General features: G+C 39.5%; 1 protein-coding gene across 1 annotated transcript in view; it reads right to left on the bottom strand.

Annotated features, from left to right (window-relative positions):
* The window catches only part of CFAP61 (cilia and flagella associated protein 61), a 286,840-nt gene that overhangs the window by 151,757 nt on the left and 120,307 nt on the right, over positions 1-14,776 (bottom strand). The window contains exons 13-15 of the mRNA XM_058563317.1: positions 10,132-10,258; positions 5,947-6,024; positions 1,242-1,448 (exon numbers count right to left, since the gene is read on the bottom strand). Coding sequence (XP_058419300.1) covers positions 1,242-1,448; positions 5,947-6,024; positions 10,132-10,258 — 412 coding nt within the window. The remainder of the gene's footprint in view (positions 1-1,241; positions 1,449-5,946; positions 6,025-10,131; positions 10,259-14,776) is intronic.

Here is a 14,776-nt window from a genome sequence, read left to right as displayed (position 1 = left end):
TACTCTACATCTCGCTAAAAATCTTTTCCAGGTTTTTCCTTCTTTCTTCCCCATTTCCCCTGTACCTCTCCAAAAGGCTTTCGTTAAATAAGATACATTGATAAAATTATTGTTATGTGTATATACTAATATACTTTAGAGTGATTTTAAGTTTAATAAATATGATCATTTAAAAAATCTACTTAGCTCTCTTATGGTAACTAGGAAGAAATGTGACAATGTCAAAGACTCTAGGCAGAGCATGAGAAAGTTTTCAGTCATGAATGGGATCTGATGGGACAAGTTCTACCCAGCCTAGTGGTTGACTCTCACCACCCCTCGAGTTTACATCAAGCTGAGGACCAATGCTATCAGTGACAGAGGGACTAACTTGCAGGAAACGACACCCTAGGAATTCAACTTGAAGAAGTCCTTGCCTGTTGGACAACCAGGACACTGTATATGTGTGAGTGTGTGTGTGTACATGTGTACATATGTGACTTTTCTAGGCATTGGGAATGCAGCTTTGAGCAAGACAGACAAACACCTCTGCCTACATGGAAAAATATATAAGTTAGCAGGTGAAAAGTGCTATGAAGAAGACTAAAGCTGGATGAATGAAAGCGAGATGAAGAGCTTGCTGTTCGTGCATGCACGTAAACATAACGTACACAAGTTAGATATGTGTTTATTTCAAAAGTATTACTCTAGTTAAGCATAACAAGTATTATGCAGAGTTATATAGGTCTTTACTGCACAAAAGTTACATTAGTATCGTGTATCTCCACTTTTCATCCATCACTTTTATGGGGTGGTTATAGTACTTACTTGGAATGCTGGGATAGCACACCAATCTTCTAGGGTTGAACTGATTTATTCTATGGGTTCACTATTAAAATGTTCTTTGCTTGAAGAACATGATAGGATCATTCTGGCATTTCATTAATGCACCATAAGAAATAATCTGATTTTCATGTCCCTTAGAGCATTTCTGCATAGTTTTCAGTCTCTGTTTTGTCAATATGGAAAAGCCAACAAATTGTTCTACTAATTATATTGGTTGTGATTGTATCAGAAATTCAAAGCCTTCTGGACTTCCACTGTAGTGTAAGAAAAGGGCCAAACTCAATACCGCATTTGAAACTCAGAGCCATATTACAATCCAAATCCATCGAGCAAGGAAGGAATAAAATATGGCACACAGCACAAATGACACCGTGAATGTTGATCTACTGGAAAAGTGAATTACAACTTTCTTTTACCTTGCCTTCCCTGGACTGCGGGTAAATAGGGTAGTAGAGACAGGACTTATAGCCTAAACGGAGGATCTCCTTCAGAAAAAACTTGGTGTAGTGCCGGAAAATGGGGTTCAGGGCAAAGTGATACAGGTGTCCGTGTTCTTCGCGCTGGTGGTGACTGAAGTAGATGAAATCTTCAATGTTGTAATGGGATCGTATGTACTCCATATCCTAAAAAAAGAGGCAGAGAAAGGACAGCCAAGGATGTTTTAAACAAATGACATGCATTTTCTGAGAAATATCTTTTAAAAATTACTTTAGGTACAATTGCAAGAAATGTGTTTTTCTCTCCTCTTCTTTACTACCTCATCTTCGTTGTTAATTTTTTAAAAACTAAAAATTTTGTTTCCTGAAAGTCACTTGTTCTGATGGCTTGTCTCTGGAGGATGGCTACACAGCTTTGGAATTTGTTCCTCACAGCCGTGGCTGCTAACAATTGCGAGAGCCTTGAGTCTCTGCCGGTGGCCAGGCGGCAGGACAGCAGCTCTTCAGCACTGCTGGGCAAGGGGGCACCAGCTCGTCAGCCCACTGACCAAGCACATGCCAAGTTCAGGAGTGGGACCAACACCCACCAGTTCTCTGGATTTGTCACTATTCTCTGTTCCCTATTAATGTGGAAAGGTGCCATACCACACTTTGGCACGCGTGGCTGGGTTGGTCTACAATAAAACCAGAAGGTTGGGCCTCGTCCATAAGCATTCCCTAAACTTTTAATCTCTCTCCGATATTACGTTTTTACATGGTGGAAGGTAATTTGAAGGACCCATGAGTATTTACTTTTAAAAGGAAATAATGGGCACACTGCCCCTGTTTCTACGGGCCTGGTTCTGATTGCCATCCTTAGTCCCGCACATGGGGGAGGGAACCAGGGGCTCAGCCACGCTAACTGTGCACTGGTCCAGCCTGTTCTGCTTCACCCCCCAGGGTGCACACCATGGGGGTGGGGGCGCAATCCAGAGTGTGACGCTCTCTCATGACAGGAGCAGTAAACACAACTGATACGCAGGAAAAATCAAACGATATGCAGATTGGAAAGCACCCATTTATATTTCTTCTTACTTTACACAGTACAATTGTCCTAAAAGCACACTTTCAAGAAGCGGAATTAGAGAATGCAAGGAACTTTATTTGCTCTGTGATTGGCAAAGCTGGGACTAGAAAATCCAGGAAAACTGTGAAGTCTGTGCCCAAGCCCCTCAAGGGGGGCTTGTCTTTCCAGCTTTTACCATAAAGCACAGAGGAAACAGGGTTCGGGGTAACCAGGCCAGTGGTGGTACCCAGGGCAATTGACCCTATAACTGCCTTTACACCCTAAGACTTTTCTTTAATTACCAAGGAGGCATCTCTCATTATAAAATAAAATGAGTAATAAATGTAGGGCTGAGAAATCATTGAAAAACAAAAAGCAAAGAGCCAACAGAGGTTATCAGCGCAAAACAGCAGATGGGCCATGTGCATCTAATTTTCCTCCTAGCTCAAATCCCTTAAAATAACAACAAAAAATTATTCTTAAAATAATGAGTGGGAGCGATGGGGGACAAAAGAGTAAGGCAGTTTTACCTTGGAAGGAAACATACCAAAGTTCTCTACCACTAGACTAAAACTTCCTACCTTGGGCCACTTGAACCCAGGGTCCCTGCCTGCTGCCAGCCAGAACTCCATTCAAGCACCACAAGAGGAAGCCAGACGACTGCTGCTCCCTCCCAGTTAGACAGAGGGGTGGGCAGCCCTCCCAGTGACCGGAGAGATGCAACGGAGAAGCAGATACGTACAACTGTCAAAGATACCCATGCCAGCCACCCATACTGATAATTTAATCTTTCACTCATGACATGGACAGACTTTTGAGGAAAACTGACAAATGCAAAAGACCAGAATAGAGAAACATACAACTTACTCCAGAGGAAACAGAGTATCCAGAGAACAGAAGGGAATTTTTTAAAACTTCTACTCAGTGTCCTTAGAGATACCCAAAATGATCTTGCATATAACATAACAAACAAGCTGCTCCAAAAAAAGAGCAATGAGAGAACAAGGAAGAGACTTGGAAGTTAAATATATGAATCTTGGAATTAAAATTCCAATAGAAGGCCTGGATAATAGAATAGACATGGCTGAACACTGAATTAGGATCCAGAAGACAAAATCAAGGAAATTCCCTAGAATGAAGAGTAAGAAGTACGAGATTAAAAAATATGAGAATAAAGTTAAGAGACAGTGAAGGATCAATTTTAAAGTCCAATATCCATCTAAAAAGGAATTCAACAACAGGAAAATAGAGAAATGAAAGGGAAGAAGTAATTAATGAAATCATAGAAGAAAGATGTTCCCAAGCCCTAAAGAGGCATAAGACACTTGATAAAATTTCAGAATTTCAGAGATAAAAAGAAAAAACTAATTCTCAAGAAAGAAAGCAAACAAACATACATTTATTTACATCAGATTATATTTTATCAGTGACATTGGATACTGGAAGACAACTAGAGTAAAAACATCAACATTCTGATGAGAAATAATTTGAATAAGAACTCTATACACAGCCGAATGAGTTTTCAAGTGTGAGGACATAATGAAAACTTCTTGGATATGTATGGACTTGGAGATCCTACCACCTGCTACTCTCTTCAAAAGAATTACTCAAAGATATATTGAATCAAAGGAGAAATGGATCCAAGAACGAGGATAGTTTGAATACATTAAAGGAATAAAACCATATGAACATCTCAACAAATGCCAAAAACACATTTGATAAAATTCAATGCTCATTCATAATGAAAACTATTAGTAAACTAGAAATACGAGGGAACTTCCTTAACTTGATAAAGGATATCTTCCAGAAACCTACAGCAAATATTATACTAAACGGGGGAGAGTACAGAATTATTCCCATTAAAATCAGGAACACCACAAAAGCACCCATTATAAACACTACTGTTCAATGTTATTTTAAACATATAATAAAATTGGAAAATATAAATAAGGTATAAATATTTTTAAAAGAAGGTATGGCAGATTCTATTTTCCAAAGATGGCCACGACCATTATTCGTATCCCATACGCTCTTGTGCAGAGTGACCCAGGCACACTCCCATCAAGAGGTGGAGTCCATTTCTCCATCCCTGGAAGCTGAGCTTGCCTCGTAACTGCTGTGACCAATAAAATATGGTAGAAGTGACACTACCAGAAAAGAGACTCAATTGAAAAACTCTCAGAGCTAATAAGAGACTTCAAAAAGGCAGTTGGACACAAAATCACTACAAAAATTAGTAGTTTTCCCATATACCAAAATAAACATTTAAAACATACAATGAAAAAAAGTATTTATTCACAATACACAGAAAAAATATAAAACATGTAAAAATTAAATCATAAATGTCCAGGACTGTATCGGTCTGGGTCTCGGCAGGAAACAGATGGTATGTTCAAATTAGGATAATTGGAGGTGGGTTTAACAAGGGGACTATTTACAAGGAGGGGGCAGGGTGCAGGGAAACCAGTAGGGAAAGCGTAGCAGCAACTGCAAGCTATTACCACCTTAGGTGGGTGGCATGGGAGGTACTGGTTACTGGAATCCAAAACCAGAGTCATAGAGAAGAGGCTACCTTGAAGAGGTCAGGGAATCAGTGGCGAGATCAGCCAGCTTGAAGCATCCCAATCTCACTCTCCTCCCTTCCTCTCATCGGGGTTCCCCACTGGCCAAACCCAATTAGAAGCTGAAGGGTAAATGCACCCATGATGCTGCCCATCAGGTCAAGCTCTCCGGGACAGAACAGGGCAGAGGATGAACCTGTGGGGGAAAATGAAGTATCTGGCACAAAAAACCTGTAAGAAAGAAGCTACAAAATTTTTCTGAAGAACCCAAAAGAATTCAACAACGACAATACAGGAAGCCATGTTCCTAGAAGGAAAGTCTCAATATTTTAATAGTCATTTCTGCTAAATTGTTCTATAAAATCCACATAGGTGTAAATAAATTCATAGTAAGTATTACAAGGTTTATCGGGAAGGGAAATATCCAAGTGAAACCAAGAAAATCTTGAAAAAAAGATAAATGAGAGAAGACTCCCCTACCAGATATTAAAGCACATGATAATGCAACAGATATCAATAAATAAATCCATAGAACAGAATAGAGAGTAAAAACAGACACCGACACTTGGAAATTTAATAATGTAAAGGTGGCACTTTAAATCAGTAGGGAAAGAATGGACTACTCAGTAACAAATACTTAGGAAAAACTGGCTTTACACTGGGAAAAAATAATTAGAATGTCCACTTGACAACACACACACACACAGACGATGCATATAATTAAGTGCAAGGAAGTATGTTGGAAGGAATAAATGCCTAACTATTAATAGGGGGAATCCTCTGGGGAGAGCAGCGGAACTTTTTTTTTTGGTGGTGGTGGTGGTAGAAGGTTATTTGAATTTTTAGAATGTGAATGTTTTCATGTATTCTTTGTAATATTTTAAATACTTTTAACTGAAAAAAATGCAGAATTGAAAAGCTGCCAAGTGGAATGCAAGCAGATGATGATTTACATCCTTCAGAAAAAGAGACCTTCATATCAAATAAGTAAAAATGAAACTTCGAAAGAGGCGTTCTATGCTAATTCATGATATAAAAAGGCACAATCAAGAAAATTAATATCCGTTTCACCATTTACCATTTCATTTCTGATCACTGCAATGCCAGCTATTCGTTCTGCAACTTCAGCTACAAATACCTGCAGTGGTGTTCCATCCTGAAAAGATACGCATATATTTTAAGACCCTTAAAAATATCACTATCAATGTTTCTGTAAGCAGTCAAAGTGGATTTTACCCATGACCACATAATGACAATACAGTCAAAACCAACATCTATTAGCACTTACCCATGGGCCAGGCAATAAGTTAAATGCCCTTCCTGGGTTCATTTAACCCTCACTCCCACTCCATGAGGTAAGTACTAGTATTATTTCTATTCTATTTACAAGAAAATAAGGCTTGGGAGGCTGAGTTACACGCCAAGATCTCCAGCTAGTAAGGGATGGATCTATGATTCAAACTATAGTCCCTTTGATTCAGAATCTGTTTTCTTTAGGTCTACATCAGTGGTTCTCAAATATTGTGATCTCAGGACCCCTATGCCCTGAGGATTCCAAAGAGCTTTGGTTTATGTATGTAATATCTATCACTATTTTCTTCAATAGAAATTAAAAATGAGAAAATTTTGTATTTGTTTATTAATTTTTGTTTAATTTATTAATTAAACAAATTTTAAAATTAGACAAAAACATTTAGAAGAGTAGCATTGTTTTATATTTTTGCAAATCTCTTTAATGTTTGGCTTAATGGAAGACAGCTGGACGCTCATATCGGCTTCTGCATTCAGTCCGTTGCAATATGTTATTTTGGTTGAAATATATGAAAAAAAATCTGTCTTCACAAAGATACATAGTTGGAAAACAGAGTAGTATTTAAACACTCTTTTTAGATAATTATCGATATACTTCTTTGATGCTCCACCAAAACTCAACAAGTGGTACTGTTTTAAGGATTAGTTGCAATGTGGAATCTGAAAACATATCAATGAACTTTGTATATATCACTATATTAAAATTCATTGGTCTATTTTGCACTTTGAATGAATCTTTTATCTATGTGTGATTTTGTTCCGGTATTATTTACCCGGAAAATATTGATTCACCAACGTTATGCAGATTTTCCAAATGTTGACCTATTTCATCACAAAATACCAAAATATCACATTTGGTAGTATCACCACCAGTCTCATCAGAAAAAGTCTTTTAAGTACTGGGAAGCTGTCAAGCTCATGATGACAGATACCAATTTTCCAAAATTCTAATTTTTTCTTAAAAGCTTGGATTTTATCACAGGGGACAAATGCTATCCATTGTTTTCTTAGAGTTAAAGGCTTACCTCTTTCACTTTTAAGAAAATGTCTGCCAACTACCCAAGACTGAATAACCATATTTTGTCTGCCAGCTGTTCTTTCAAGTAAAAATGGTGTTCCATGAAAACAGTGGCTGATTCAGAATGCAACTCAAACAAATTGCATAAATGTTTTTTCTTGAAACAACCAATACACTTCAGTCTGTAGCAGAAGAGCTTATGCACACTCCTTATTTTGCCACACAGAACACTGAAAATACATGTACTCAAGGACTGAAATTTAATAAAACTAATAATTTTTCCTGCTTCAAGTGAAACTGGCTTTTCCTTTTTTTTTTAATTAGAATTTATATTGAGATAGTTGTAGACTCACAAGCAGTTGTAAGAAAAAATACAGAGCGATTCCTTGTACACTTTGCCCAGTATCCCCTAATGGTAACATTCTGCAAAACTCGACTATAATATGACAAGCAGGGAACGCCCACTGATGAGATTGTGTGTGTGTGTGTGTGTGTGTGTGTGTGTGTGTGTGTATTAAGTTCTACACAATTTTATCCCCAGTGTAGGTTCATGTATCTACCACCACAGTCAAGATATTGAACAGTTCCAACACAAAGATCTCTTGGGTTGCCTATTACAATCATACCCATCAGCCTCCTGCCCTCCTCCTGTACTTAACCCCCGGCAACAAATGATCTATTCTCTATTTCTAAAACTTTGTCATTTCAAAAACGTCACATAAGTGGAATCATACAGTATGTAACCTTTAAGAATTGGCCTTTTTTCCCACTTGGCATAATTCTCTGGAAATTCATCCAAGTTGATGCATGCATCAACAGTTCGTTCCTTTGTATTGCTGGGTCCTGTTCCATGGCATGGACAGGCCACAGTTTGTTTACCCATTCACCTGGTGAAGCACATCTGGGCTGATTCCAGCCGCAATGAACACTTGTATACAAGTCTTCATTTCTCTGGGATAAACGCCCAGGAGTGCAATTGCTAGGTCATACGATAGTTACATTTTTAGATTTTTAACCAACAGCCAAAATGTTTTCTCGAGCAGCCATACCATTTTACATTCCCACCAGCAACATATGAGTGATCTGAATCCTCGCCAGCATTTAGTGGTGTCGCTCTTTTTTGTTTTAGCCATTCTGTTGGTGTGCAGTGATATTCCACCATGGGTTTTCTTTTCCCGTTGTTACTGTGAGTGTGTGGCAGGAAGAACTTGATGACCACTGGGAAGTTTGGTGCCACCATCTTGATCCACACTGAGGCTCCTGAGGTTTTTCCCACCATTGCCTTTGCACCACCAGTGCAAACATCAATACAGTGGAAAAGGAAAATAATTTCTTACTCCTTTATGAAAATAGTTTTTATCTCACAGACTCCCTGAAAATTCACGTCTCAGGACCTTCTAAGGTTCCTTAGGCCACACTTTGAGAACCAGGCCCACTACATCATACTGTGATAGTGGGCCAGGAGGGAAGGAACAAAAAATGAAGAAATAGAGACGAAGACAAACCGAAACAAAACAAAAACACATGCTGGAGGAAGTTTTATTTTAATTCAATACCTTTATAAATATTAAATGTTTCACTATGTTTAGGTGTTTGTTGTCTCCCTCTTGATGACTTAAAAATTAACTAAAAGATTTATTCAAGGGGCTGGCCCAGTGGGGCAGTGGTTAGGTTTGCACACTCCGCTTTGGCAGCCTGGGGTTCGCAAGTTTGGATCCCGAGGATCCCGGGTGTGGACCTACACACTGCTCATGCCATGCTGTGGTGGCGTCCCATATACAAAATAGAGGAAGACTGGCATGGATGTTAGTTCAGGGACACTCTTCCTCACCAAAAAAAAAAAAAAGATTTATTCAGAAGAGCCAATAACTGGGAACTCTCCAAATGTCCTCAACAGTAGAATGAAGAAATAAATCGTGGTATATTCATGCAATGAAATACTTTACACCACAATATGGATGAATCTAACAAACATTGCTGAGCAAAAGAAACCTGATATCAGAAAACATTGTGTATGGTTCCCTTTAAATAAAGTTCAAAAGCAGGAATAACTAATCTATGATCCTAGAAGTCACGGTGGTATTAACTTGGGGGGAAAGTGACTGAATGGGAGCATGAGAGGGGACATCTGGCAGGCTGGGGTTAGTCTATTTCTTGAAACAGGTGCTCATTCCATGGTATATTCAAATTGTGAAATCCATCAAAATGTTTATTGGTTATACTTCTATAAAATTTTTTTAATAAAATTTATCAAAAAAGTAACTAAGCATTTCTTTAACTACATGTATTATTCCACATCTGGTTACGTTAACTGGCATGGTCCTTAAGAAAGCAGTGTTAATGTAAGGACCACTGCTAGCTTGCCCTTTGCCATGGCCAAAGTGTAGTATAGTTACCATACTAGAAAGAGAACCCAATATTGGTCACACAGGACCCTCCCCAGCCCATGCAATCCTTGAGGATGTAGCCAGCTCAACAAAAGGGCAAGGACAGATTCATCATCCAGTAGGGTAGAAATAGAGTCCCAAGCCCTAAATCTGATACCCAGTGCTGCTGGGGTGGGCACCAGGTACCCACAGATTCCTGAGCTACCGTTCACTAACCTAGGTCAGATTTGCCTATTCCAAGCGCTGGGATCTATCTCGTTTTGTGACACTTGTCCGGATGAAGTCCAAATTTTCCATCGCCACGATAAGGACTTAGAGTATCTGATTAGCTCTGTTGGGGCCAGCAGTGATGAGAACAGCCTCACTTCCTTAAAACTCAGTTTCCTTGTTTTTCTCCTCTTGCTCCCATTTTCCAACCCCACCTCCGCTGCTCCCCACCACACGATTCTCCAACCAAGGTCCAAGGAAACTTCACGGACCTACATGGGTCATAATGGTCCCATAGCGTGAGGAAAAGAAGGCCAGTCTGGTCATAGCAGGTACTTACAGGGTCTCTGTGAGCCTCATTGTACTGCTTTAAATCCTCCAGTATGCTCTTACTCAGCATGAGGGTACTGACGAGATTTTCAACACCAGGAGTATCCGAGAAAGTGGCGAATCTTATATTAATGGACCTGGGTAAGGAGAGAGACATTTGGGGGGGGGGGTGAAAGCACTAAAATAGGTATTCCCTCCCAAAAATGGAGACAAAATTGTAACACATCACACTTATATAAAATAATATCCAGTAAAATATTTTTATATAACATTGGGCTTTGATTAATTACAAAAGTAACTAATTTCATTCCAGAGAACCTGCAAAACACCTCACTTGGGCGGCCCCAGGTTCGTAGGTTCAGATCCCGGACGCGGACCTATGCACCGCTCATCAAGTCATGCTGTGGCAGGTGTCCCATATATAAAATAGAGGAAGACGGGCACAGATGTTAGCTCAGGGCCAATCTTCCTCAGACACATACACAAAAAAAGTGCAAAGAATAAGGTAAAAATCACTGATAATTCCACTAACCTGAGACAACACAAAGTTACACTTTAAGTCCATTTAATTAAAAATGTTCAGCACCATACTTTATTTCACATTTACTTCATACATAAAGCCAAATTCTTCCCCAAATTTTTAAAGTATGTTAAGAAGTTAAAAAACTACATTGAACCTGGGCTAGCTTCATGAGTCTTTAAAATCCTTAATAATTTTATCTTTGATTTTGTGTTTTCACGTGACGTCAAGTAAAACAATGGAGCATGTCTGGGGGCTTGGAGCCTTGGCTCACACGTGGTACCCACCTCCCACCAGCGCTCCATGATGGGTTCTCTCCCATCCGTTCCCTGCCTCTGGCACGTTGGGCCCCACGGGGCCTCCCCATCCTTGCCCCATGACTGCTGCCGCCCTCTGTCCGGGGTGACAACTGGGTTGCATTGGTAGGCGGAGGCCATCACTCTCCACCCTCAGTGGGGTGCTGGACACAGGCATGGAGAGGGTCAGGTGTCAGGTTCACGCCCCATGGAGTCTCTACTCAGAGCAAGGTGGTGGCTGTCCCCACCTGAGGCAGGAAGTGCCATGGTGTGTTTGGCAATTCATTGTGAACCTCTTGCCCACCTGCCACCCAAGTATTTAGTACATCCCAGTGCAGAGGTTGCAAGCCATGGGAGGATGCCTGTTTGCCATGGGCTGGAGTGGTGGGCCTATGGGAAGGAGAGATGACTTCCTCATCTTAGGCTAGAGCCCCACATTTTCATTTTGTAATGGGCCCTGCATATTATGCAGCTGACCTTGCGATGAATGTTCTCTAGTCATTAGGGTATTATTACTAAATAGGACAGTGCTATCCTTCTTAATATTAATAACGTAAAATATTCTAACCTACTTAACTTTCAATTGTAGTGAATATTTGTGCTTAAATTTTAATGCATGCTGCCATACTATGGACAAAGTAGCATATTTGCAAAGAACGATCTACATCTATAATTAACTGGTATAAAGATTATCAATTAATATCACTTTAATAATATTTATGAGCAATTTTTATGTGAAGGATAAGAACTTGGTTCTGATGTGGCCACCTTACCCCAAAATCTGATAGTTCAGATGGATGAAAGATGTAAATGTAAAAAAGACCACAAAAGTAGTAGGAAAATACCCAAGGGAATTAAGAATATATGTCCACACAAAACCTTATACATGAATGTTCATAGCAGCATTATTCATAATGGCCCAAAACGTGGAAAGAACCCAAATATCCATCAACTTCTGAACGGATAAACAAAATGTGGTCTATCCACACTGGAATGTTATTCAGCCATGAAAGGGAATGAAGTACCGACACACGCCACAACATGGATGAACCTTGAAAACAGTATGCTAAGGGAAAGAAGCCACATACAAAAGGCCACATACTGTGAAATTCCATTTATATGAAATGTCCAGAAGAGGCAAATTTATAGAGACAGAAAGTAAATTAGCTGCTGCTTCCAGGGGCTGGGGGGAGGAGGGAATAAGAACGGCTGCTTAATGGGTACAGGGTATCCTTTGGGGTGATGAAAATGTTTAGGAACCAGATAGAGGTGATGGTTGCAAAACATTGTGAATGTACTAAAAATCATTGAATTGTACACTTTAAGTGGGTGATTGTATGGTATGTGAATGATATTTCAATGAACATGTTACCAAAAAAATATATAATACCAAAGAAAATTGAAAGGAAAAGGAAAGGGGAATAGCAACTAATAGCCAAAATATAAGCTGGTGTAGCAATATAAGTATCAGATAAACTAGACCTCAAGGCAAAAGCATTATGAGGGAGATAAGTCTTTATTTAATAATAGAAGTAAAAATATGTTATTTTATGTCAATTATATATCAACAAAAAAGGAGTTAATATGTAGAGCATGTAACTTTGTTTTGACTCATCAAATGACTACCAATATATATTGTAAATACCAATTACATATTTATTTAAAAAATTCACTAGGAAGATATGACAATATCAAATCTGTAGGGATCTAAAAATATAGCTTCAGAATATTGAAATAAAAATTCACAGAATTATGAGAATTTGACTAATTCACCATCATGACGGTAAAGTTTAACACACCTCTCTCAGAAACTGATATCAGACAAAACATTGGATCCTGCATCTCCCAAATGAAAAAACTTGGCTATCTAATAGTCATCTCAATCTTATCATGCCAAAGCCCTCCACCAGCTATCTTTCTCATCTTAGTTAACGGCAACTCCATCCTTCCAGTGGACCAGGCCCAAACCCTTGGCCTCATCTTGGCTCTCTTTCTCACATGCCCCACTTCCAGCCCAGCAGCATGACCGGTTGGCTCTCTCTTCAAAATGCATCCAGAATTCAACCACTTCTCACGACAGCCAGTGCTGGCCCCAGCACCACCACCTCTTGCCTGGGTTGTTGCAGTAGCATCCTAATGTGTCTCTATGCTTCCACCATTGCCCCTGATAATCCATCCTCAACAAAGCCGCTAGAATGATGCTTATTAAATGCTAAAGCAGACCATGTGACTCCTATAATCAAATCCCAGTAATACAAGTGATCTTAACCTCTTTTATGCCAAGGACCCCTCTCAGAATAATGTTTTTAAATGCAAAAAATAAAATATGTAGAATTACAATATATTTTCCAATTGTTTTTTGCTCAGTTCAAAAAGCAGAACGCAAGTTTACTCCACAGGTGACCTTTTCATAGGAGGCTCTGAGGCAAGCAGCCATTGTGTACATGACTGCTTACACATCAGGTGCTAGGAATGGCAGCCTGTCTGTTTTGCCTTTAACTGGAATAAGGTGATGGGGATCTGCTGCCAGCAAACAAGAAATACCATTGTGGCAATAGGTACATGCCCGAATTGCTTTTATATAGCAATTGACAGGAGCAACCAGAGAAAGTGAAAAATGAATATGCATAAGAAACAGGCCCTCAAATAAAATGCATTCCTTAAAAATCAATTATTAAAGTGACTTTATTAAGAATGATTCATTCAGTCAGTCACAAATACTGATTAAAGCTCTAACACATGCCCTGTGTGTTCCAGGTGCTGGGGATCCATCAGGAACAAGACAGTCCACAATTCCTACCCCTGTGGAACTGACGTGCTATTGATTCCAGAACCATCTTCTGAGAAATAATTCTGAAATCCCTTAAAGTTTTAAATGAGGTTAGAAATGGTTCGGGAGTTATGGAGACCTCAGTCTGTGTTTTAGCTAAAGAAAGTCCCTTGAAAAATAAAATGACTTCAAAACAAAGTTGTAAGGATGCTTAGTGTTTTATTCTCAACATGGGTGATCTTTAATTAAAATAAAATTATCTTAAAATACATAGGGATGTCATACACACATGCACACATCAAAAGGAGATAGTATTTATTGTCCAATTATCAAACAGCTATCTTTATTTCTTGCCATATTTTCAGATAAATCATCAAGATTTAGAATATTCATTGAGGGCTTATAAAATGATACCAAGACCTCTGTGGAATGAACTTTTAATCTGCTAAATAAATATCCAAAAAGATAAAGTCTATTTTGATGTTTACATATCGGAATTAGGCCTGGCAGAACTGTAAAGGATGTGGGCTCATTGGATACAGCTAAAAGTGGCCCTACTTTCATCTCTCCACAAGTTTCAAATAAGAAGTTTCTGATCCTCATTCTTTTGTTATAACTTCTGTGCTAGGCCCCTTCCTTCTGGCCCATGGCGTACAAACAGGAAGGAGAACTCCCACCTCCCCCTACCTGTTGTGTGTGTCACCTTGCCCGGCTCTCCAGGAAGTTAGCCTTTCTTTTCTCAAGGGCTCAGGCATGGTGCTAAAGCCACCTTGAATCAGAGCAGGAGATTAGCTATGGTTTCCCTTATCCATCCACATGGCTTCCTCCATCCAGGCCTCTGAGGAGTCCTGTTTAGGGGTCTCTTGTTTCTCAACCCTTCCAGTTGTCCCTCACCTCCCAGGCCACCTCTCTCTTGCACGTCCCCTCTCTGATGTACCTGAATGCCCAAACCTGTGATTCCTCAGGACATGTCATCTCTCCAGGAAGAAACGCGGGCCTTGCCCACTGATCCCTTCTTGGGTCTTGCAAGTTTTGCAGCCATGGTCACCTGCTTTACACCAACAGTTTT

The sequence above is a fragment of the Diceros bicornis genome, chromosome 19 (genome assembly GCF_020826845.1).
Source record: "Diceros bicornis minor isolate mBicDic1 chromosome 19, mDicBic1.mat.cur, whole genome shotgun sequence".
Lineage (NCBI taxonomy): Eukaryota > Metazoa > Chordata > Mammalia > Perissodactyla > Rhinocerotidae > Diceros > Diceros bicornis.
This window is presented reverse-complemented; position numbering and strand designations above follow the sequence as displayed.